Source organism: Dysidea avara, chromosome 6 (genome assembly GCF_963678975.1).
Source record: "Dysidea avara chromosome 6, odDysAvar1.4, whole genome shotgun sequence".
NCBI classification, from domain to species: domain Eukaryota; kingdom Metazoa; phylum Porifera; class Demospongiae; order Dictyoceratida; family Dysideidae; genus Dysidea; species Dysidea avara.
In genome coordinates, this window is record NC_089277.1 from 30,364,393 (window position 1) to 30,388,189 (window position 23,797).

A 23,797-nucleotide genomic window follows, 5' to 3' on the forward strand; every position below is an offset into this window, starting at 1 on the left:
TTTGACTTGTAGTCTGTGGCCATGTGTTCCACCTATATGATATTATATTTCAAGCACACTCACATTGTCTATATCTTTGACTGTTCAGCTTGCATCTAAACCGGGCATTTGTATCAGACGAAAATTGGACTGTTACAGTTCCCCCAGCTACACTGACACCAGTTATTGTGATCCTTTCCACATTACAAACTGCTGCAGAAATAATATTTATAGTTCATGTATTCTGTCACTCAAAAGGGTAGATATACATGTGATCTTGACAAAATGCTGCAAAAAATGATATGTCTACAGGACACCAAAATGTTCCAATACATACACAACTGGTGACAGCGGTGACCAAATTGAACATTTTGGTGTTCTGCGGACACTTCAGTTTTAACAGTGAAGGCACCATGTGATGTCAAGCCTTTGTTTCAGTACAAAGTCACTAGTTTTCCTCACACTGTTAAACTGCTTCCTTAGGATACACCAGGTATACATTTCAGCAGCAGATGCAGATATATACATATTAAACAGGGTTGAATACAGCCTAATAGCCTGCCCAGCAGATACTGTAGCTGCACTGTATGGTATGTAAGGTGGGTGCAGTCTTAAGAGTCAAATATTCGTATGCTATTAATTGAGATTTCATATGTTGTGTGAACTGAGTCTTCTATTATCGAAGCTAATTCTTGATGATGACACTTTAAATTTTTGGTACCACATCATTTTAATGCTTTAAGGGCTGTACCCTTTCTTGAATTATATACCATTTTGTAATGCAAACCACAAAACTGGCCATATCAGGGTTTGCTTTTGCTTATCTTTTATTTAGTTGTACAAATGAATAGCAGGATAAAGAAACAACATAATTATCGGCATTATTTGTAAGTTTGTTGACTATTAGACCTCAGCCTCTATTATGCTCAAATTATGCTTTAAGAATAACAATTATTCTCAAAAAAAAACCAACAGCCTTATTAGAGTGTATCAGCATTTCCTGACTGTTGCATTGAAGTATGTGACTGCTCTAGTAGAGTATCTCGATCTTCTGTATAGTGTAAGTAATCAGCAAAGAAATTATGGTAGATAAACCAGTACAGGAAGATGTAGACAAACCAGTACAGGAATTTTAAATTTGAGTAGGTGTCGTTGAAAACAAAAAGTACTGAAACAAGGGAAGTTACCGACACATACAGCTATATAGTGGACTTATTAGCAAAAATCTGACTATGACTTCTTTGTTGTCTAGCAGCAAAATCAATGGCCATGTTAAAGTTTCAGTCTTATCTGGTGGGTACTCTTGGAGTTATGGCAATAGAAAGCAGGAAATCAATCAATTCATACAATGACTATACTAAAATAAACTATATCTGCTAATGTAATTGATCATAATTATCTCACGGCTGCAACAGCCTATGGAGTTGTGATTGTCTCATTGTATAGTCACCATGAACTAGAGAATTCATCTACATTATTCATGCTTGTGAGCAAGAAGTCTATTCAATGTGAGTCTTGTTTCACCATTTACTGAGGAAATTGAACATGCATAATTTTGTTTTTGTAACACGCTTTTTTACCCAAAGGAAATAATGTAAAGTCCAAACCTAACATTTTCAAGCAAGAGGGGAATTTATAGATATAACTATCTGTCGTTGCAGTCAGCAATTTATCAGAATTGGGTTGCTCCATTTTGTTATGATTCAACAATCTTACTGTCTGTGCAAACAGCAGGAAATTGTTGTGAATACATGCTTGGGCTTTACCATGGTTTACTGCCAAGATGCTGTGAAGATATTGTGAGGATAGATTCTTGTTGATAAAGAGTTATTTTTATGCAGAAAAGTACAAGTCTTCATTGTCCCTACTATATGCTACATAATAGTTAGACATTGAAACACAGGGTTCTACAGAATTTTGAAACCTGAAGGGCTCTGTGTTGTGGTGCACGAACAAAGTAAGGGTGCTCCTACAGAGCCTGATGGTTTCTTAATTGGTCTAACACACTGTTTGATACCATTTCATCAATATGTTGGTTGTTACTTTCAAGATCGTTTTTTTTTTGTAGTCTGAAACTTACAATATTTGTTTTTGAGGTTTTAAAATCCTGAGGTGATGTCAACAATTACCAAGCTGTATTTCAGGATGTCACTGATGGATTTTAAATCTTCTAAGATTACGACTGCCAAAGTGTTTTAGACACAGTCAATGGCAGCATAGCAACAGTGAGTTAATATAGAGTGTTCCTATCATAAACACCAAGGGTATTTTACAGTGATTATTAATTACAAAGATTCAAGAGGTTATAGCAAGCTGTGGAGTGTGATAACTGTCTACAAAATAAATATGTGTTTGATTGAGCCCTTGAATTTCACCAATGTAAAGAGCTTAATACAACAGCATAGCATCTAGGTCTACAGAGTGAGGTGAACACTATGAAGAAATTAACAAGTAAGTAAATATCAGTCAGTTATGATAATGGTTTAATCACTTTTGAATAGCTAGAGGAAACAAGTGCAAAGGAATAATTATATTACAATTTCTACATTGCAAATGTGTCACTTTGCTTGGTGCTTAGTTAAAACAGGGGCTTAATTACTAAAAATTGTTTTGTGGCACTTGTGAGCTAGCTCTTGGTTAAAGTGTTAAGAAGCCAATTGCAGTACTGTAAGTGTAATTGTAAACAGGTGTCGTATTGAACCAGGTGTCATACCAATAAGACACCTGATAGCAGGTTTCCATCTACACATCACTATCTCTGCATATATACCATCATCTAAATACCACTAAGGAAGCATCCTTCAGAACACTTAGCCATATAGATCACAAATTGGTTTTAATATTACCTTCAATATTTAATATGCAATAACAAAAGTACACATACATATGATGAGAGTCATAATACACTAGAATATCAATACACCTACACTACTAGTACCTTCTTCATTGATGGTGTCAGTCACTATATTGGCCCAGTATGTCGCAAATGCTTCTACAAATGCATACCTGTAACGAATCATAGTTATATTACTGTACCTCTAAACTAAACATGAAATTAGTGAATTTAAAATACTTGAACCACACAATATAGTTTATAGTTGATATAATTTGGTGATTGAGCAAATTTAACTATCAGATCTTGCCATAATTATACAATTATTGTTCACACTTATGAATCATTCCAGTTGCATGTATGCATTTTGCCAAAATACAGTCTTACCAAGTATTAAGTGAGTTTTGTATTGCCATTTATTAAGTATGTGCGTACGTGTGCATACGTGATTGCGTGTAACATGTGTGTGTGTGTGTGTGTGTTTATAGACCAGACCACAGAGTATAAACTTATATCCAATTTACACAGCACACAGACCTAAATCTAATGGGACCAGTTCCTGCAGGTGGTGCAGTCCATGATAGAGCAACTGATGTCTTCTCGTTAGCATTAGTATGTGTAGCAGCGGTCTGTAGGAATAAACAAAACAACACTCTTATCCTGCACCCACAGTATGCATTGGCTTACATTACTACACCGTTCTTGATAATTTGTTCCAGATGAAGCAAACATTCCAGTGCGAGAGTCATCTGCCACTACCCTTCCTTGAATCATGAAGCCTCGGAAGTTAGGATCAGACCCACCACGCATTGTAACTGCATAAAACACGCTAAAGCATACACAACATTACTGTATATATGCACTCACTTGTGTAAGTCTGTCCAGGAGTGTACATCATTCCAGTTAAAGTGCTGAGGTCCACTGTATAAGGAACTGGAGAAGTTTGTGGACTTCCGGTATGACCCGGTACAATATCAGTTGTAGTACCACAAGCATCTTCTGGAGCTCCTGAACTTCTACTATTAACTACTGTGATCAGTAGGGCACAGCTCAACAATATAGCATAGTTAAATGAAACCTAAAACATGTATCAAGTAATGTAGCAACCATAGCAACAAGTAAATAAATCAAGACACACGGTAGTGTGTCGTGCGGCCCAAGAAGCCGGCGCGCCACACCGTGAGTATATTGACAGGAAGAACGAAAACGTCATTTGCACACCTTTGTATCTCGGTGATCACTTATCTGATTGGAACTAAATTTGCTACACAGTTGCCCGCCAGCCAAGGGAGGCTACATTCCAAATTTGAAGGAAATCGCTCCAGCCATTTCCGAGATACGAGCTGCCAAAGTTTCGTGTTTTTTTCTTCGTTTTTTTTTTCTTCTTCTTCTTCGTCTTTTCGCACACTTGCAAAAATTGCTATAACAAGCAAACGCGTACCCCGATCGCCTTGAAATTTGGCACACAGAAAGGGAGTCCAAAGGCGAATTCTAGCGTCAAATTTGGTACAAATCCGATGAATGGTTTAGGAGTTATGACCGATTATTCGCGTAAAACAAGATCGATTTGTTGTCACGCCTACAGGGTAAACCGCTTCATGGAATGAGTTGAAAATTGCTATGTAGATGGAGTAACCATCGTAGGAGTGCCTTTTGGTGGTTTGAAAGGAATCGAGATAAAGACCACGGAGATATGATACAAAACCCAACCTGTGTCACAAATACGCGATCGAGTTTTATGAATAAAAAAGTATTAGTTTTCACGCCTACTAGGCAAACCGCTTAGAGCAATGAGCTGAAAATCGGTGTATAGCTGGAATAATCTTCATAGAAAGTCCGTGCAGTAGTACAGAAGAATCGGATTACAAACCACTGAGTTATGATTCGAAAGCCAATACCGTGTAGCAAATGCGAGATCGAGATACTCTAATAGAACAGTCACCCTAATAGAGCATTCGGCTAATTTATTTACTCCATTATAGAATTTTATTACATCACAAGTTATTCTGTAGGGAGTTCAGCTGCAAACAGTTAATCTTATAGACAGTTCAGCAAGAAGACAGTCACCATGTGGAGAGTTAAGCAAATATACCACTACAGAGATTCAGAACATTACAAGTCACACTGAAGAAAGTTCAGCTATAAACAAGTCATGCACTGTGTAGAGAATTCAGCTACAATTAAGTCACTCTCTAGAGAATTTAGTTACACAGAATTCAGCTACACACAAGTCACTGTGGAGAGAGTTCAGCTACAAACAAATTACCCTTTAGAGTGATCAGCTACAAACAAAACACTTTGCAGGGTGTTCAACTGCAACAAATCAATTACCTTTAGAGCGATCAGCAATGAACAAATCAACACAAATATACCTGTAGAGAGATCAGCTAGAAACAAATCACCCTGTAGAGAGTTCAGCTACAAAAAATCACCCTGTAGAGACATCAACTAGAAACTAGACACAATGTAAGGAGTTCAGCTACAAGCAATCACCCTGTAGAGAGTTCAGCTAAAACAAATCAACCTGCAGAGAGATCAGCTACAAACAAATCACCTTATAGACAGTTCAGCTACAAACAAATTACCCTGTAGAGAGATCGGCTACAAACAAATCAACCTGCAGAGAGATCAGCTACACACAAATCAACTTGTAGAGAGATCAGCTACAAACAAATCACCCTGTAGAGAGATCAGCTAGAAACTAGACACAATGTAAGGAGTTCAGCTACAAGCAAATCACCCTGTAGAGAGTTCAGCTACAAACAAACCAACCTGTAGAGCAATCAGCTAGAAACAAATCACCCTGAAGAGAGGTCAGCTACAAAAAATCACCCTGTAGAGATATCAGCTAGAAACAAATCACCCTGAAGAGAGATCAGCTACAAAAAATCATCTTGTAGAGAGATCAACTACAAACAAAACACTTTGCAGAGAGTTCAGCTACAAACAAATCAACCTTTAGAGCGATCAGCAACAAACAAATCAACCTGTAGAGAGATCATCTAGAAACAAATCAACCTGCAGAGAGATCAGCTACAGCTTGTAGAGAGATCAGTTACACACAAATCAACCTGTAGAGAGATAAGCTAGAAACAAATCACCCTGTAGAGAGATCGGCTACAAACAAATCACCTTATAGATAGTTCAGCTACAAACAAATTACCTTGTAGAGAGATCGGCTACAAACAAATCACCCTGCAGAGAGATCAGCTACACACAAATCAACTTGTATAGAAATCAGCTACAAACAAATCACCCTGTAGAGAGATCAGCTACAAACTAGACACAATGTAAGGAGTTCAGCTACAAGCAAATTACCTTGTGGAGAGTTCATCTACAAACAAATCAACCTGTAGAGCAATCAGTTAGAAACAAATCACCCTGAAGAGAGGTCAGCTACAAAAAATCACCCTGTAGAGAGAAACAAATCACCCTGAAGCGAGGTCAGCTACAAACAAATCAACTTTTAGAGTGATCAGCAACAAACAAACCAACTTGTAGAGAGATCAGCTACAAACAAATCAACCTGCAGAGAGATCAGCTACAAACAAATCAGCTTGTAGAGAGACCAGTTACACACAAATCAACCTGTAGAGAGATAAGCTAGAAACAAATCACCCTGCAGAGAGTTCAGCTACAAGCAAAACACCCTGTAGAGAGTTCAGCAACAAAGAAACCACCATGTAGAGAGTTCAGCTGCAAACAAATCACCTTATAGAGAGTTAAGCTACAAACAAATTACCCTGTAGAGAGATCAGCTACAAACAAATCAACCTGTAGAGAGATCAGCTAGAAACTAGACACAATGTAAGGAGTTCAGCTACAAGTAAATCAGCCTGTAGAGAGTTCAGCTATAACAAATCAACCTGCAGAGAGATCAGCTACAAACAAATCACCTTATAGACAGTTCAGCTACAAACAAATTACCCTGTAGAGAGATCGGCTACAAATTAATCAACCTGCAGAGAGATCAGCTATACTTAAATCAACTTGTAGAGAGATTAGCTACAAACAAATCACCCTGTAGAGAGATCAGCTAGAAACTAGACACAATGTAAGCAGTTCAGCTACAAACAAATCAACCTGCAGTGAGATCACCTACAAAAAAGCACCTTGTACAGAGTTCAGCTACAAACAAATTACCCTGTAGAGAGATCGGCTACAAACAAATCAACCTGTAGAAAGACCAGCTACACACAAATCAACTTGTAGAGAGATCAGCTACAAACAAATCAGCCTGTAGAGAGATCAGCTAGAAACTAGACACAATGCAAGGAGTTCAGCTACAAGCAAATCACCCTTTAGTGAGTTCAGCTACAAACAAATCAACCTGCAGTGAGATCACCCACAAAAATGCACCTTGTACAGAGTTCAGTTACAAACAAATTACCCTGTAGAGAGATCAGGTAGAAGAATTCACCTGTAGAGAGTTCAGCAACAAAGAAACCACCATGTAGAGAGTTCATCTGCAAACAAATTACCCTGTAGAGAGATCAGCTAGAAGAAGTCACCTTGTAAAGAGTTCAGCTACAAAGAAACCATCATGTACAGAGTTCGGCTACAAAGAAACCACCATGTAGAGTGTTTAGCTGCAAAAAATCACCTGTAGAGAGTTCAGCTAGAAACAAATCACTCTGTAGAGAGATCAGCTAGAAGAGGTCACCTTGTAGAGAGTTCAGCTACAAAGAAACCACCACATAAAAAGTTCAGCTGCAAATAAATCACTTGTAGAGAGTGCAGCTACAAATAAATCCCCCTGTAGAGGGATCAGCTAGAAGAAGTCACCTTGTAGAGAGTTCAGCTACAAAGAAACCATCATGTAGAGAGTTCAGTTACAAACAAATCACCCTGTAGAGAGATTAGCTAGAAGAAGTTACCTTGTAGATAGTTCAGCTACAAACAATTCACCCTGTAGAAAGATCAGCTAGAAGAAGTCACCTTGTAGAGTGTTCAGTTACAAAGAAACCATCATGTAGAGAGTTCAGCTGCAAACAAATCACTCTGTAGAGAGTTCAGCTACAAAGAAACCGCCATGTAGAGAGTTCAGCCTCAAACAAACCACCTTGTAGAGAATTCAACTACAACAAATCACCCTGTAGAGAAGAAGTTACCTTGTAGAGAGTTCAGCTACAAAGAAACCATCATGTAGGGAGTTCAGCTACAAAGAAACCACCATGTAGAGAGTTTAGCTGTAAACAAATCACCTGTAGATAGTTCAGCTAGAAGCAAATCACCCCGTAGAGAGATCAGCTGGACGAAGTCACCTTGTAGAGAGTTCAGCTACAAAGAAACCATCATGTAGAGAGTTCAGCTGCAAACAAATCACCCTGTAGAGAGTTCAGCTACAAAAAAATCACCCTGTAGAGAGTTCAGCTAGACGAAGTCACCTTATAGAGAGTTCAGCTACAAAGAAACCATCATTTAGAGAGTTCAGCTACAAAGAAACCATCATTTAGAGAGTTCAGCTTCAAAGAAACCACCATGTAGAGAGTTTAGCTGCAAACAAATCACCCAGTAGAGAGACCAGCTAGAAGAGGTCACCTTGTAGAGAGTTCAGCTACAAAGAAACCATCCTGTATATAGTTCAGCTAAATTGCAAGTCACTGAGTAGAGAGATCAGCTGCAAAAAAATATCCTGTGGGGAATAATAGGCATGTAATAAATATATGTATATAATTTGTATAATTACTAATAAAATTAAAAATAAGTGAAGTATTACAAAATTAATCTTCTTTAAGTTCTTTTCTTCTTCCTGTGATAAAGAAAAAAAACATATGGGTTAAAAAAGCCACAAAGCTAGCCATAGGCCGGCTTTGCAGTATACAAATACAAAAAGAAGTGATATCTAATCAAAAATAGCCAAGCTGTAAAAAAAGGTGCGGCCCCCAAAAAGGCCATGGTGAAAAAAGATGTGAAATCCAAGGTGGCGGCCAAGAAATGGCTGTGATGGTAGGTTAATGGTTAAATTTTAATAACGACATTTCAGGTGAATTTGGTGCCAAGACCAAGCGGCACAAAATTCACCTGAATTGTCGTTATTAAAATTTAACCATTAACCTACCATCACAGCCATTTCTTGGCCGCCACCTTGGATTTCACATCTTTTTTCACCATAGCCTTTTTGGGGGCCGCACCTGTTTTTACAGCTTGGCTGTTTTTGATTAGATAAATAATAACATAAAATATATTTCTGTAACATCAAGCACTTTCAAAGCATTTATGGCTGTGGCATTTAAAAACAAAACACGAGATTATCTAATCCAAAACAGCCAAGCTGTGAAAAATTCAAAAATAGGTTAAGATGTGATATCAAAGGTGGCAGCACCAATAAATGGCTGCAATATTATGTTGCTTGATTTTTGACAATACAATTGCAAATTAATTGACATATTGCAGCCATTTCTTGGCCACCACTTTGATGTCACATATTTTCCATACCAGCCTATTTCTGGAAGGCCGAACCCTTTTTCTCAGCTTGATTGTTTTGGATTAGATATCATTTCCTTTTGTATTTGTATGCTGACTTTTGTCTATCTTTACTTTTCTACAGGTAAGCATTAGGCAGAAGAACTAGATTTTAAGTGAAATTTGTGTTTTTTTGAAATTAATGTTTGTATTGGCTATTTTGAATTCAATTAATGTTAGTTGTTGAATGTCACATGTATTAAGGGATCTCGAATGTGTATGTATATGGTTGGTTTTCATGTTACAATTCATTGATATTTAAACAGATTTCCATTACATTACTAAATGCTTTTACCATGATAGTCTACTGATATGTGCAAACTGCAGTTTAGCTGGTAGGCGTGAGAACAAATCATATGCTCTATTAGAGTATCTAGATGACTCTTACATATATTTGGTACATAGCCTATTTCATTGGGCTAATTTTTGTAGTACTCTAATAGAGAGCACATGAGCACTTCTAATACAACAACTCACATAATGTTTTAGAATTTTTATTGATATATCTATTGTACGAAATTATAAAACTTTACAATTCTGGTGCAGTAAACTTAGTCTAAAACTTTCATTTATAGATAGAAATTAAGCGAGATTAGCAACTTACAGCAGTGGCAGAATGATAAAGGATTTGGGTGTATTTGTGTAGAGCTACCGGTTCGAATCCTAAGCAATTTTTGACATTTTTAGTGCATGTTTATTACTATTGTTCTGTAAAACGCACTAGTTTTGCATATTTGGTTTTTGCTTTATATCTCCTTAGCTTACTTTCAAATCACAAAGGGTCAGTGCTACATACAATGATCAACCTATCTGCATACCATTTTTAAAATTGTTTCTGTCAGTAGTTCAACCTGCAGGCATGACAAAACGTTGTACTCACAATTTTTGAAAATTACACGTAACTTTGTACAACTTCTACCAATCTGTACACAAATTGGAAGGTAAATGCACTACATATTTTCTTGTAAACAGTCCAATGTGGCTTGCATAAGTAATGCATATAAGTAGTTCAAAAAGAAAATAATGCCGGGAAAATAAAAATAAGATGAACTTTGAAGGTGCATATCTCAAAAATGGCTGGACCAATAATATTAAGCATAATAAATTGATGATGTCCCACCCCGTGGAATATTTCACCTAAAAATAAGCTATATTTGTTTTAGGGCCCAAACGAACTTGGATTGTCAGGGTTCGAACATTCATCAACTAAAGTTCACGAATCTTTCGAACTTTTAAATGGAGCTGATTCCTGTTTATAAATTATACATCACAGCATATTAAATGTTAAATGCATGTCTCACAAGTTTGCAACACACACATGCAGTTGTACTGACTCAACAGTTTTACTGAGAAAACTTGAAATTGAATATCACAAGTAAAAATGTTTGTGATTACTAGGTTTTAAACACATTTTACTACTGCTATACAGTTGAGACAAGTGATGGCACCACATAGAAACCTTAAAACCTCATGGAGGCATGGCCTGTGACCACCACTAAACCATTAACACATAACTTAATTGAATGCCAAATACCATATGTCTGGCCTCCCCCACATCATTATGCAACAAAGCAAAATGGATAGCTTAACTGTATCACTATCTAATTAGTAACTATAGTTCGAACTGTTCAACCCACATTCGAATGTTCGTTCGTTCGAACGAACCTTCGAATTCATCAAAGTTCGTTTGGGCCCTAATTTGTTTAACCATTACTAAGGTATGAGTGCATGAAAATCCCGTTTTCTTAGTTCCCACAATTGTACATGTCTGTCACATGCCCAGATGCATTGGCTATATCCTTGGATGCACGGCACACAATCATGTGTCCTGATAATAAATTTGCTTCCATTTTTATGTTATTGACTATGTAAATTTAAAAAGGGTGAACAACTAACAAACTATGTACGTATATATCAATACAACCAAGCTGTGAGAAAAAGGATGCAGTCCCCAAAAGGCCAGAGTGAAAAAAGCTGTAAAAAACAAAGGTGGTGGCCAAGAAATGGCTGTGTTGATACTAATGACAATCATTTTTAATGATGTGCACTGTGGTCTTTTTGGAGGGCTGCACCCTTTATTGACAGCTTATAGTAATTGTAAGTCAGGCTTTTGGGTTCTTTTGTTTTTTGCTACAACAGAAAAAAGATAAGGCTTGAACTCTCTACATAGTAGCTGAACTATAATCTCCAAAGGCAGTTTTCTTGTGTCACAGTTGAACTTTCTTTGGGTGACTAATAATGTAGCTGAACTCACTACATGTTAACTTGTTGTAACTGATCTCTCTACTGAGTGACTTGTTGGTAGTGTGAACTCTTTACAGAATGAGTTTAAACTTACCTGAATGCTCTAATAGGGTGACTGCACCATTAGTGTTATATGCTTATTAATATAACTTTTATAAATGATTATTATACTCAGGAAGAGAAGAAGAGAACTGCACATATAATTATGCACTTCTTGGAAATAAGGTAATCCACACAAAAACAGCCAAGCTGTGAAAAAGTGGTGCGGCCTTAAAAATCCTGGGTGAGAAAAGTTATGAAATCAAAGGTGGCGGCCAAGAAATGGCTGCAATGATGTTAATGCTAATGAATTTTAACAATGCATGCAGCCATTATTAAAATTTTTTAGCATTAACATCATTGCAGCCATTTCTTGGCCACCACCTTTGATTTCACAACTTCTTTCACCCAGGAGTTTTAAGGCCGCACCACTTTTTCGTAGCTTGGCTGTTTTTGTGTGGATTTCACTTCTTTTTGTACTTTATAAGGCCCCAAAACCAGCCTATGGCTGACTTTTAAGGTTTGTTTTTATTCACATTTCTTCTTTTCTATGTATATAGATACAATGATGATTATTGAAGACAGACTTATAAATGTATTTCATTGCATGATTTAATTCAATATTTGATAATATTATTATAATACTCTAATAGAGTGCACATTTTTTGAGGACTTCTAGAAATTTCATTTAAAAAGCAGAAATTAAGTGAAGTGATCAGCCAAGGTAGCAGTGGCTCAGTGGTTAAGGATGCAGGTGTTAGGTATGGAGGTCCCTGGTTCGAACTCCGGTTTTTGTTGTTGTTTTTTTGACATTTTTTGCACACCTTTTTTACCCCGCGGTGACTGCTCTAGTTTTAGAGTATCTCGATCCCGCAATTTTACACTTGCTTGGTTTTTGCTTTATAACTTTGTCGCTGTAACTCTATTACTATTCAAACTATCAAAAGGCACTGCTACGATGATCAGCCTATCTACACACCAATTTTCAAGTTATTTCTATGCTAGGTTTACCCTGTAGCTGTGACAGAAGTTAGATTTTTTTTTTTACGTGAATAAATGCTCGTAACTCCTTGAATATTCCTGAGATTCACTTGGTACATGAATCCACCGTTACACGCTCTTCATTTGTGCCAAAGATCGAGGCAATCGAGTTACACGTTTGTATTTTAGGCCACTCCAAATAAATTCTCTGTTTCCCGTCCTGGACTCAAGTGTATTTGCAGGCGGGCAGGCGGTCCATTTCCATTACTTCATTATGAGATTGGCAGCTTTTCAAGCCAATATTTTCCTGGCACAACCATAAAAAGCCACATAAAAGCATGCTTAAGCTTGTTCCTTCCCTTTTAAGTTGCAAAAATAGCACAAACGTGAAGTTTGTGCCGACTTGATAGCACTGCTGACACGTGAGCTGACCCTGTTTCAAGATAGTCTCGTGCCCAGACCCCACCCACTAATGCAAGAGTTTTGGGCCCTACGCCATTTTTCTTTTCTGACCAATCAGACGCTTTAATTCAGCTGTAATGCGATTTGATAGGCTAGAACGACGAAGATGGCCAGAATAATGGAATATTTAGAGCTGAGACAGTAACTAGATGCGGGCGGTGGACGGGAAACAGAGAAGTTATTTGGAGTGGCCTTATAGCAATTTTTGCAAAATGTGCAATAAGAATGGCATAAGAGGAAGAAAAAACGAAGAAGTTAAAACGAAATTTTGAACGGCTATATCTCGCAAATGGCTGTTGCAAATTTAATCAAATTTACTGTGCCTACCTGGGGAACAGCTATAATGCAAAAATGGTGTGCTTTGGAAGAGGGGGCCATTGAGCTATACACACATGAAAAAGCTGTTTTCTTTGTTCCTGTTAATATACTCACGGTGTGGTCGCCGGCTTTCTTGACCACACGACACACTACCATGTGTCTTGATTTCAGTTCAGTTTCAACTATTGTTCTGTCTGTTACTCAAGATGAATCATGCAGAACAACATGTCTACTGTGACTTATAGTGGCTGCAGCATGTATGGTGAAAAAATCAAAGAGTGCTAGCTTTGGCTTTTAAGTAGTGTATGATTACTATGTAACTATTGTAACTAGTTATAGTTGCAACCTAGTTACTGTAGAGAACTGAACAGTAACAGTACATCAAGACACACGGTAGTGTGTCGTGCGGCCCAAGAAGCTGGCGCGCCACACCGTGAGTATATTGACAGGAAGAACGAAAACGTCATTTTCACACCTTTGTATCTCGGTGATCACTTATCTGATTGGAACCAAATTTGCTACACAGTTGTCCTCCAGCCAAGGGAGTCTACATTCCAAATTTGAAGGAAATCGCTCTAGCCATTTCCGAGATACGAGCTGTCAAAGTTTGGTTTTTTTTTCTTGGTTTTTTTTTTTTCTTCTTCTTCTTCGTCTTTTCGCACACTTGCAAAAATTGCTATAACACGCAAACGCGTACTCCGATCGGCTTGAAATTTGGCAAACAGAAAGGGAGTCCAAAGGCGAATCCTAGCATCAAATTTGGTACAAATCCGATGAATGGTTCAGGAGTTATGACCGATTATTCGCGTAAAACAAGATCGATTTGTTGTCACGCCTACAGGGCAAACCGCTTCACGGAATGAGTTGAAAATTGCTATGTAGATGGATTAACCATCGTAGGAGTGCCTTTTGGTGGTTTGAAAGGAATCGAGATAAAGACCACGGAGATATGACACAAAACCCAACCTGTGTCACAATTACGCGATCGATTTTTATGAATAAAAAAGTATTAGTTTTCACGCCTACTAGGCAAACCGCTTAGAGCAATGAGCTGAAAATCGGTGTATAGCTGGAATAATCTTCATAGAAAGTCCTTGCAGTAGTACAGAAGAATCGGATTACAAACCACTGAGTTATGATTCGAAAGCCAACTCCGTGTAGCAAATGCGAGATCGAGATACTCTAATAGAACAGTCACCCTAATAGAGCATTCGGCTAATTTATTTACTCCATTATAGAATTTTATTACATCACAAGTTATTCTGTAGGGAGTTCAGTTGCAAACAGTTAATCTTATAGACAGTTCAGCAAGAAGACAGTCACCATGCGGAGAGTTAAGCAAATATACCACTATAGAGATTCAGAACATTACAAGTCACACTGAAGAAAGTTCAGCTATAAACAAGTCATGCACTGTGTAGAGAATTCAGCTACAATTAAGTCACTCTCTAGAGAATTTAGTTACACAGAATTCTGCTACACACAAGTCACTGTGGAGAGAGTTCAGCTACAAACAAATTACCCTTTAGAGTGATCAGCTACAAACAAAACACTTTGCAGGGTGTTCAACTGCAACAAATCAATTACCTTTAGAGCGATCAGCAATGAACAAATCAACACAAATCTACCTGTAGAGAGATCAGCTAGAAACAAACCACCCTGAAGAGAGTTCAGCTACAAAAAATCACCCTGTAGAGACATCAGCTAGAAACTAGACACAATGTAAGGAGTTCAGCTACAAGCAATCACCCTGTAGAGAGTTCAGCTAAAACAAATCAACCTGCAGAGAGATCAGCTACAAACAAATCACCTTATAGAGAGTTCAGCTACAATCAGATTACCTGTAGAGAGATCGGCTACAAACAAATCAACCTGCAGAGAGATCAGCTATATACACACAAATCAACTTGTAGAGAGATCAGCTACAAACAAATCACCCTGTAGAGAGATCAGCTAGAAACTACACACAATGTAAGGAGTTCAGCTACAAACAAATCACCCTGTAGAGAGATCAGCTACAAACTAGACACAAAGTAAGGAGTTCAGCTACAAGCAAATTACCCTGTAGAGAGTTCATCTACAAACAAATCAACCTGTAGAGCAATCAGCTAGAAACAAATCACCCTGAAGAGAGGTCAGCTACAAAAAATCACCCTGTAGAGAGATCAGCTAGAAACAAATCACCCTGAAGAGAGGTCAGCTACAAAAAAATCACCCTGTAGAAAGATCAGCTACAAACAAATTGCCCTGTAGAGAGATCGGCTACAAACAAATCAACCTGCAGAGAGTTCAGCTAAAACAAATCAACCTGCAGAGAGATCAACTACAAACAAATCACCTTATAGAGAGTTCAGCTACAAACAAATTACCCTGTAGAGAGATCGGCTACAAACAAATCAGCCTGTAGAGAGTTCAGCTAAAACAAATCAACCTGCAGAGAGATCAACTACAAACAAATCACCTTATAGAGAGTTCAGCTACAAACAAATTACCCTATAGAGAGATCGGCTACAAACAAATCGACCTGCAGAGAGATCAGCTACACACAAATCAACTTGTAGAGAGATCAATTACAAACAAATCACCCTGTAGAGAGATCAGCTAGAAACTACACACAATGTAAGGAGTTCAGCTACAAATAAATCACCTTATAGAGAATTCAGCTACAAACAAATCACTCTGTAGAGAGATCAGCTAGAAACTGGACACGATGTAAGGAGTTCAGCTACAAGCAAATCGCCCTTTAGTGAGTTCAGCTACAAACAAATCAACCTGCAGTGAGATCACCTACAAAAAAGCACCTTGTACAGAGTTCAGCTACAAACAAATTACCCTGTAGAGAGATCGGCTACAAACAAATCAACCTGTAGAAAGATCAGCTACACACAAATCAACTTGTAGAGAGATCAGCTACAAACAAATCACCCTGTAGAGAGATCAGCTAGAAACTAGACACAATGTAAGGAGTTCAGCTACAAGTAAATCACCCTGTAGAGAGTTCAGCTAAAACAAATCAACCTGCAGAGAGATCAGCTACAAATAAATCACTTTATAGATAGTTCAGCTACAAACAAATTACCTTGTAGAGAGATCGGCTGCAAATTAATCAACCTGCAGAGAGATCAGCTACACACACATCAACTTGTATAGAGATCAGCTACAAACAAATCACCCTGTAGAGAGATCAGCTACAAACTAGACACAAAGTAAGGAGTTCAGCTACAAGCAAGTTACCCTGTAGAGAGTTCATCTACAAGCAAATCAACCTGCAGAGCAATCAGCTAGAAACAAATCACCCTGAAGAGAGGTCAGCTACAAAAAATCACCCTGTAGAGAGATCAGCTAGAAACAAATCACCCTGAAGAGAGGTCAGCTACAAACAAAACACTTTGCAGAGAATTCAGCTACAAACAAATCAGCTTGTAGAGAGATCAGTTACACACAAATCAACCTGTAGAGAGATAAGCTAGAAACAAATCACCCTGTAGAGAGTTCAGCTACAAGCAAAACACCCTGTAGAGAGTTCAGCAACAAAGAAACCACCATGTAGAGAGTTCAGCTGCAAACAAATCACCTTATAGAGAGTTCAGCTACAAACAAATCACCCTGTAGAGAGATCAGCTAGAAACTAGACACAATGTAAGGAGTTCAGCTACAAGCAAATCACCCTTTAGTGAGTTCAGCTACAAACAAATCAACCTGCAGTGAGATCACCTACAAAAAAGCACCTTGTACAGAGTTCAGCTACAAACAAATTACCCTGTAGAGAGATCGGCTACAAACAAATCAACCTGTAGAAAGATCAGCTACACACAAATCAACTTGTAGAGAGATCAGCTACAAACAAATCACCCTGTAGAGAGATCAGCTAGAAACTACACACAATGTAAGGAGTTCAGCTACAAGTAAATCACCCTGTATAGAGTTCAGCTAAAACAAATCAACCTGCAGAGAGATCAGCTACAAATAAATCACTTTATAGACAGTTCAGCTACAAACAAATTACCTTGTAGAGAGATCGGCTGCAAATTAGTCAACCTGCAGAGAGATCAGCTACACACAAATAAACTTGTAGAGAGATCAGCTACAAACAAATCACCCTGTAGAGAGATCAGCTAGAAACTAGATACAATGCAAGGAGTTCAGCTACAAGCACAATCACCCTTTAGTGAGTTCAGCTACAAACAAATCAACCTGCAGTGAGATCACCCACAAAAACGCACTTGTACAGAGTTCAGTTACAAACAAATCACCCTGTAGAGAGATCAGGTAGAAAAATTCACCTTGTAGAGAGTTCATTTACAAAGAAACCATCATATAGAGAGTTCAGCTACAAAGAAATTACCCCGTAGAGAGTTCAGCTAGAAGAAGTCACCTTGTAAAGAGTTTAGCTACAAAGAAACCATCATGTACAGAGTTCAGCTACAAAGAAACCACCTGTACAGAATTCAACTACAAACAAATCACCCTGTATAGAGATCAGCTAGAAGAAGTTACCTTGTAGATAGTTCAGCTACAACAATTCACCCTGTAGAAAGATCAGCTAGAAGAAGTCACCTTGTAGAGTGTTCAGTTACAAAGAAACCATCATGTAGAGAGTTCAGCTGCAAACAAATCACTCTGTAGAGAGTTCAGCTACAAAGAAACCGCCATGTAGAGAGTTCAGCCTCATACAAACCACCTAGTAGAGAATTCAACTACAACAAATCACCCTGTAGAGAAGAAGTTACTGTGTAGAGAGTTCAGCTACAAAGAAACCACCATGTAGAGAGTTTAGCTGCAAACAATTCACCTGTAGAGAGTTCAGCTAGAAACAAATCACCCCGTAGAGAGATCAACTGGACGAAGTCACCTTGTAGAGAGTTCAGCTACAAAGAAACAATCATGTAGAGAGTTCAGCTGCAAACAAATCACTCTGTAGAGAGTTCAGCTACAAAGAAACCGCCATGTAGAGAGTTCAGCCTCATACAAACCACCTAGTAGAGAATTCAACTACAACAAATCACCCTGTAGAGAAGAAGTTACCTTGTAGAGAGTTCAGCTACAAAGAAACCACCATGTAGAGAGTTTAGCTGCAAACAATTCACCTGTAGAGAGTTCAGCTAGAAACAAATCACCCCGTAGAGAGATCAACTGGACGAAGTCACATTGTAGAGAGTTCAGCTACAAAGAAACAATCATGTAGAGAGTTCAGCTGCAAACAAATCACCCTGCAGAGAGTTCAGCTACAAAAAAATCACCCTGTAGAGAGTTCAGCTAGACGAAGTCACCTTATAGAGAGTTCAGCTAAAAAGAAACCATCATGTAGAGAGTTCGGCTATAAAGACACCACCATGTAGAGAGTTTAGCTGCAAACAAATCACCTGTTACAGAGAGTTCAGCTACAAAGAAACCATCCTGTATATAGTTCAGCTACATTTCAAGTCACCCAGTAGAGAGATCAGCTGCAAAAAAAATCCTGTGGGGAATAATGAGCATGTAATAAATATATGTATATAATTTGTATAATTACTAATAAAATCAAAAATAATTGAAGTACTAAAATTCTTCTTTAAGTTCTTTTCTTCTTCCTGTGGTAAAGAAAAAAACACATGGGTTAAAAAAGCCCCAAAGCCAGCCATAGGCCGGCTTTGCAGTATACAAATACAAAAAGAAGTGATATCTAATCAAAAACAGCCAAGCTGTAAAAAAAGGTGCGGCCCCCATAAAGGCCATAGTGAAAAAAGATGTGAAATCCAAGGTGGCGGCCAAGAAATGGCTGTGATGGTAGGTTAATGGTTACATTTTAATAACGGCAATTCAGGTGAATTTTGTGCCGCTTGGTCTTGGCACCAAATTCATCTGAATTGTTGTTATTAAAATGTAACCATTAACCTACCATCACAGCCATTTCTTGGCCGCCACCTTGGATTTCACATCTTTTTTCACCATGGCCTTTATGGGGGCCGCACATTTTTTTACAGCTTGGCTGTTTTTGATTAGATTATATAAGCTGATTGTAACTTAGGCCTTGTTTTAGTAGTAACTGTTTGTACTTAGGATATTGTTTTGTGCATGCGTGTAGTAGTGTATGACGCAACGTATTCAGATGGCGGACATATAGGCCACATGGTGTGTTAGTAGTCACGGATTTATCGAACACCGCTTTCCTACACATTTTGGTGCTGTGACTGGTTACTGTATTACGCCGTGACAAGTTTCAACTCCTCAAGTTACGAACGCTCATCGTCTACTGATCACTGAGAAGGGATTAATCAATTCTTCTAAGCTCAGACGTCATGGTACCGTGGCTTTCGATTATTCGAAATGGTACCCGATAAGGCAAGCATTCCTTTGCAGTAGAGCTGTTGTTTTGTTATATTTTCTTGCAGTGTGCACCAATTGGCATAACTCGTTCCCACGATGACAGAGATCACACGCCTACAGAATTCCAGGAAGGCCTACAAAAGTCAGGTTTCTAGAACCTTTAAGAAGGTGGAAGAACTGATGGCAATGGATGTTATTGATGAACTTCAACTATCGTCCCAAAAGTCTTCACAAGAGATTCTGAAGAAAAAGAAAGAGATGATCCATCAGTTAGATGCACAGATCCTTGAAGGCACAGACCCAGATAGTATAGAAGACCTTATTCTGGAGATAGAGGAAATGCAAGATGTGATTTTTGAGAAAATAAATCAGATAGACGCTTTCTTAAGGTTACGTTCCAAAGCTCCCCCTGTCGCGATGCCACCTTCGCACACTACATCATCACCGTCTACTTCATCACAATCCACAACATCTCAGGGTGGTACTGAGTCTACTACTGTTCAGCCCCAATCACATGTCACGAACTCTGTAGCAGCTATCACTGAGTCGACAGCAGTCACAATCCCCAGTCTTCCACAGCCATGTAACACAAGTTCAACAAACCCTTATCCTCAAGCATCCAGCAGGCTCCCCAAACTCACACTGCCAATATTCTCAGGTGACCCGCTCTCTTGTCAGACGTTTTGGGACTCCTTTAGTGCAGCTGTGGATACCAGTACTACACTTGGTACAATCCAGAAACTTAGTTATCTGCGGGTTCAGCTCCAAGGAGACGCTGCTAGGACCATAGCTGGTCTTCCCCTTACAAACACCAATTACACCCACTCAGTTTCCCTGCTGAAAGAACGGTTTGGTCAACCTAACAAGATACAGAATGCACATATGCAGGCTCTCTTAGAGCTTCCCAGCCCGACCAATGAGCTCTCCAGTCTAAGATTGTTCTATGATTCGGTTGAGACACACATTCGAGGTTTGTTGTCACTCAGGGTGTCAAAGGAGTCCTATGGAGCTCTTCTGTTGCCAATCATCTTAGCCAAATTGTCAGTACCAACCCGTAAGAACTTGGCTCGAGAGCACAGCAATCTGGATTGGTCCATTGACGATCTACAAGCAGCAATCCTCAAGGAAATTAGAGTGATGGAGACAGGATTTTATACCAGTGATGCACAATCAAGCACTGCTAAAGGCTCATATTCAACTGCATCATTTTATGCTGGTATAAAGGGATCACGTATCAACCCACCTTCTAATGGTAAGAAGAAACCACTGTGTGTGTATTGTAAGGGTGACCACTCCCCCAGTGTATGTGATGTAGTTAATGATGTTCAGAAGCGACTAGAAATTGTTAAGAGGGGAAACCTGTGTTTCAATTGTTTGGGTAACCACAAGGTGTCACTTTGTAACTCCAAGTTTCGGTGTAGAAATTGTAAACACAAACACCACACTAGTCTGTGTAAACCTATCAGTGAAGATCCCAAACAGCATGATAAGAGAGACAGTGAGGTTAAAGGGGCAATTTCATCACCACAGGGCAATACACCAACACAAACCAGCATGACCATGGCTCCAGTATCACACAGTTCACTTTCCAAGAAATGCCCACCCACTACCAATACTATTAGTCTGCTGAAAACAGCCATAGCTCCCATTAGTGTTGAAGGCTTATGAATTCAGGGCAATATCTTATTCGATGATGGCTCACAACGTTCCTTTATTACAGAAGAGGTAGCCACTAAGCTCAACTTGAAGCCCAATAATAGTGAACACATAGCTGTTGCACCCTTTGGTGCAGAATACACATCAGCCCAGTGTCTATCAGTATCCTGTGTGTTTGTTGAGACTGAGTCAGGAGAAAGTATACCAATCACCATCCTCATTGTTCCATTTATTGCTGCACCACTTCAGAACTCCGTGCGTGCTTCTGTCAGTACCTTTCAACATCTACAGGGACTAAAATTGGCTCACCCCATTACCAATGAAGACAATTTTCAGGTATCCATGTTAATTGGGGCAGATTTCTACTGGAGATTCATTGAAGACAACATTGTAAGAGGGGACGGTCCAACAGCTCAACAATCTAAGTTAGGTTACCTCCTGTCTGGTCCCATACACCAAGCGACACCACAGCGTACCACAGCTAACGCCTTTCACATTGCCATGATGAACCTATCTATTGAAGATCCTAATCCTCAGCAATTTTGGTCCTTGGAAGAAACTGGTACGGTTCAACACACTACACAGGGTGCGGATAGAGATTTTCTCTACCAATATCAAACAAATAATATCAGCCAAGCTAAGGATGGTACATACACTGCCAGATTTCCTTGGAAACCGGACCATCCCCATCTCCCATCGAACTTTGCAGTGTGTGAAAAACGTACACGAAACCTAGTTTCAAGACTGACGGAATCTCCCTCTCTCTTACACCTGTACAATGACATCATTTCAGACCAGGAGAAAAGAGGCTTCATAGAGAGACTATCATCCGATCATCAATCCAAACAGGCTCACTACCTACCTCATCACCCTGTCAAAAAGGACTCGGTAACTACACCTATATGGATAGTTTTTGATGGTAGTTGCCGACAAGGGAAGGGGTCAGCAAGCCTTAATGATTGTTCACTTGTAGGTCCTCCGTTTTTGAACGACCTATGCTCCATTTTACTTAGATTCCGAGTACCCACCTTTGCGTTTGCTACAGATATAGAAAAAGCATTTCTTCATGTGAAGCTACACAAGGCAGATATGGATTTTACACGCTTCCTGTAGCTTTCTGACATTACCAATCCAGCAGGTGAACTGGCAACATACCGTTTTAAGGTTGTTCCCTTCGGAACCACAAGCTCGCCCTTTATGCTCAATGCCACCCTCGATCTACATCTCAGCAAGTTTTCCTCTCCAGTGGCTAGTGACATGAAAGCTAACTTGTATGTTGACAACCTAATTTCTGGGTGTAGTTCAGAGGCTGAAGTGATAGATTACTACAAGCAAGCCAGGAACATAATGGGCAGAGCAAGATTTAACCTACGTTTATGGTCATCAAACAGTTGCTCTCTCCGTTCAATCATTACACAAGACAACACTAATGATCCCAACACAAATGTTAACGTGCTAGGCTTAAGATGGGACACCCTGATGGATACAATATCATTCACACCAAGGAATTTCCTATCTCTTACCTCAACCTTACTTGTTACAAAGAGGGAGATACTGCGTGACTCAGCACAAATCTACGATCCCCTAGGCTTGTTAGCACCCGTCACAGTTAAGGCTAAGATCTTGGTACAAACTATGTGGAAACAGAAGATTGATTGGGATGAGCCACTGGATCAAGAACTAACCAATGAGTGGTCTACCATAGCAGAAGATATCAAGGAAGCAACCACTATTACCTATCCAAGGCTCTATTTTGTGCTTCACGACCAACTCCTATCACCAACAACACAACTACATATCTTTGTCGATGCAAGCCTCAGAGCATATGGAGCAGTAGTTTATTTACGACAACACAATTCCATTGCACTGGTGATGTCCAGATCCAGAGTCACCCCCACCAAGTCAATTACCCTTCCTAGACTGGAACTTATGGCTGCAGTCACTGGTGTGAGACTTGCGAACTTCGTGATAACCTCAGTGATATCCAAGTTTTCTAGTTTTTCCACATTCCTTTGGTCTGATAGCCAAATTGTATTACACTGGATCCATCACCTGAAGTTATCCACACAATCCAAGCCATTTATTGCCAATCGTGTTCAAGAAATTAGAGACTCACTTCCTGTGGAACACTGGACTTACGTCCCAACTGCAGACAACCCAGCCGATCTACTAACAAGAGGGTTGTCCACACAACAACTACGTACATCACGGCTCTGGCGATGCGGACCTTCATGGCTACCATCAGAAACTCAGTGGCCAACCTGGTCTCCCACTAATGTACTTTCTATCCAGACAGAAGAGGCTACAGATGCAATATCAGATATCAACTCCACTAGTGACAATGGACAGCCTCCAAGCTATGGGCTTCACTGCATTATTGATGTGTCTCGGTACAGTCGGCTTTGCAAGCTCCTGTGTATCACATCGTATGTCCTACATTTCTGCAATAACCTCCGATGTCCCACTAACAAGACTTTGGGTCCAATTACAGCAAAAGAACTCTCTATAGCTAGA

General features: G+C 39.2%; 1 protein-coding gene across 3 annotated transcripts in view; it reads right to left on the reverse strand.

Moving 5' to 3' along the window:
• The window catches only part of LOC136257357 (putative defense protein 3), a 112,164-nt gene that overhangs the window by 73,686 nt on the left and 14,681 nt on the right, over positions 1 to 23,797 (reverse strand). For 2 of the 3 annotated variants that reach the window (XM_066050526.1, XM_066050528.1), the window contains exons 2-6: positions 3,680 to 3,890; positions 3,500 to 3,627; positions 3,350 to 3,441; positions 2,918 to 2,985; positions 64 to 192 (exon numbers count right to left, since the gene is read on the reverse strand). In XM_066050526.1, coding sequence (XP_065906598.1) covers positions 64 to 192; positions 2,918 to 2,985; positions 3,350 to 3,441; positions 3,500 to 3,627; positions 3,680 to 3,890 — 628 coding nt within the window. The remainder of the gene's footprint in view (positions 1 to 63; positions 193 to 2,917; positions 2,986 to 3,349; positions 3,442 to 3,499; positions 3,628 to 3,679; positions 3,891 to 23,797) is intronic. The other variant, XM_066050527.1, reaches the window with a different exon arrangement.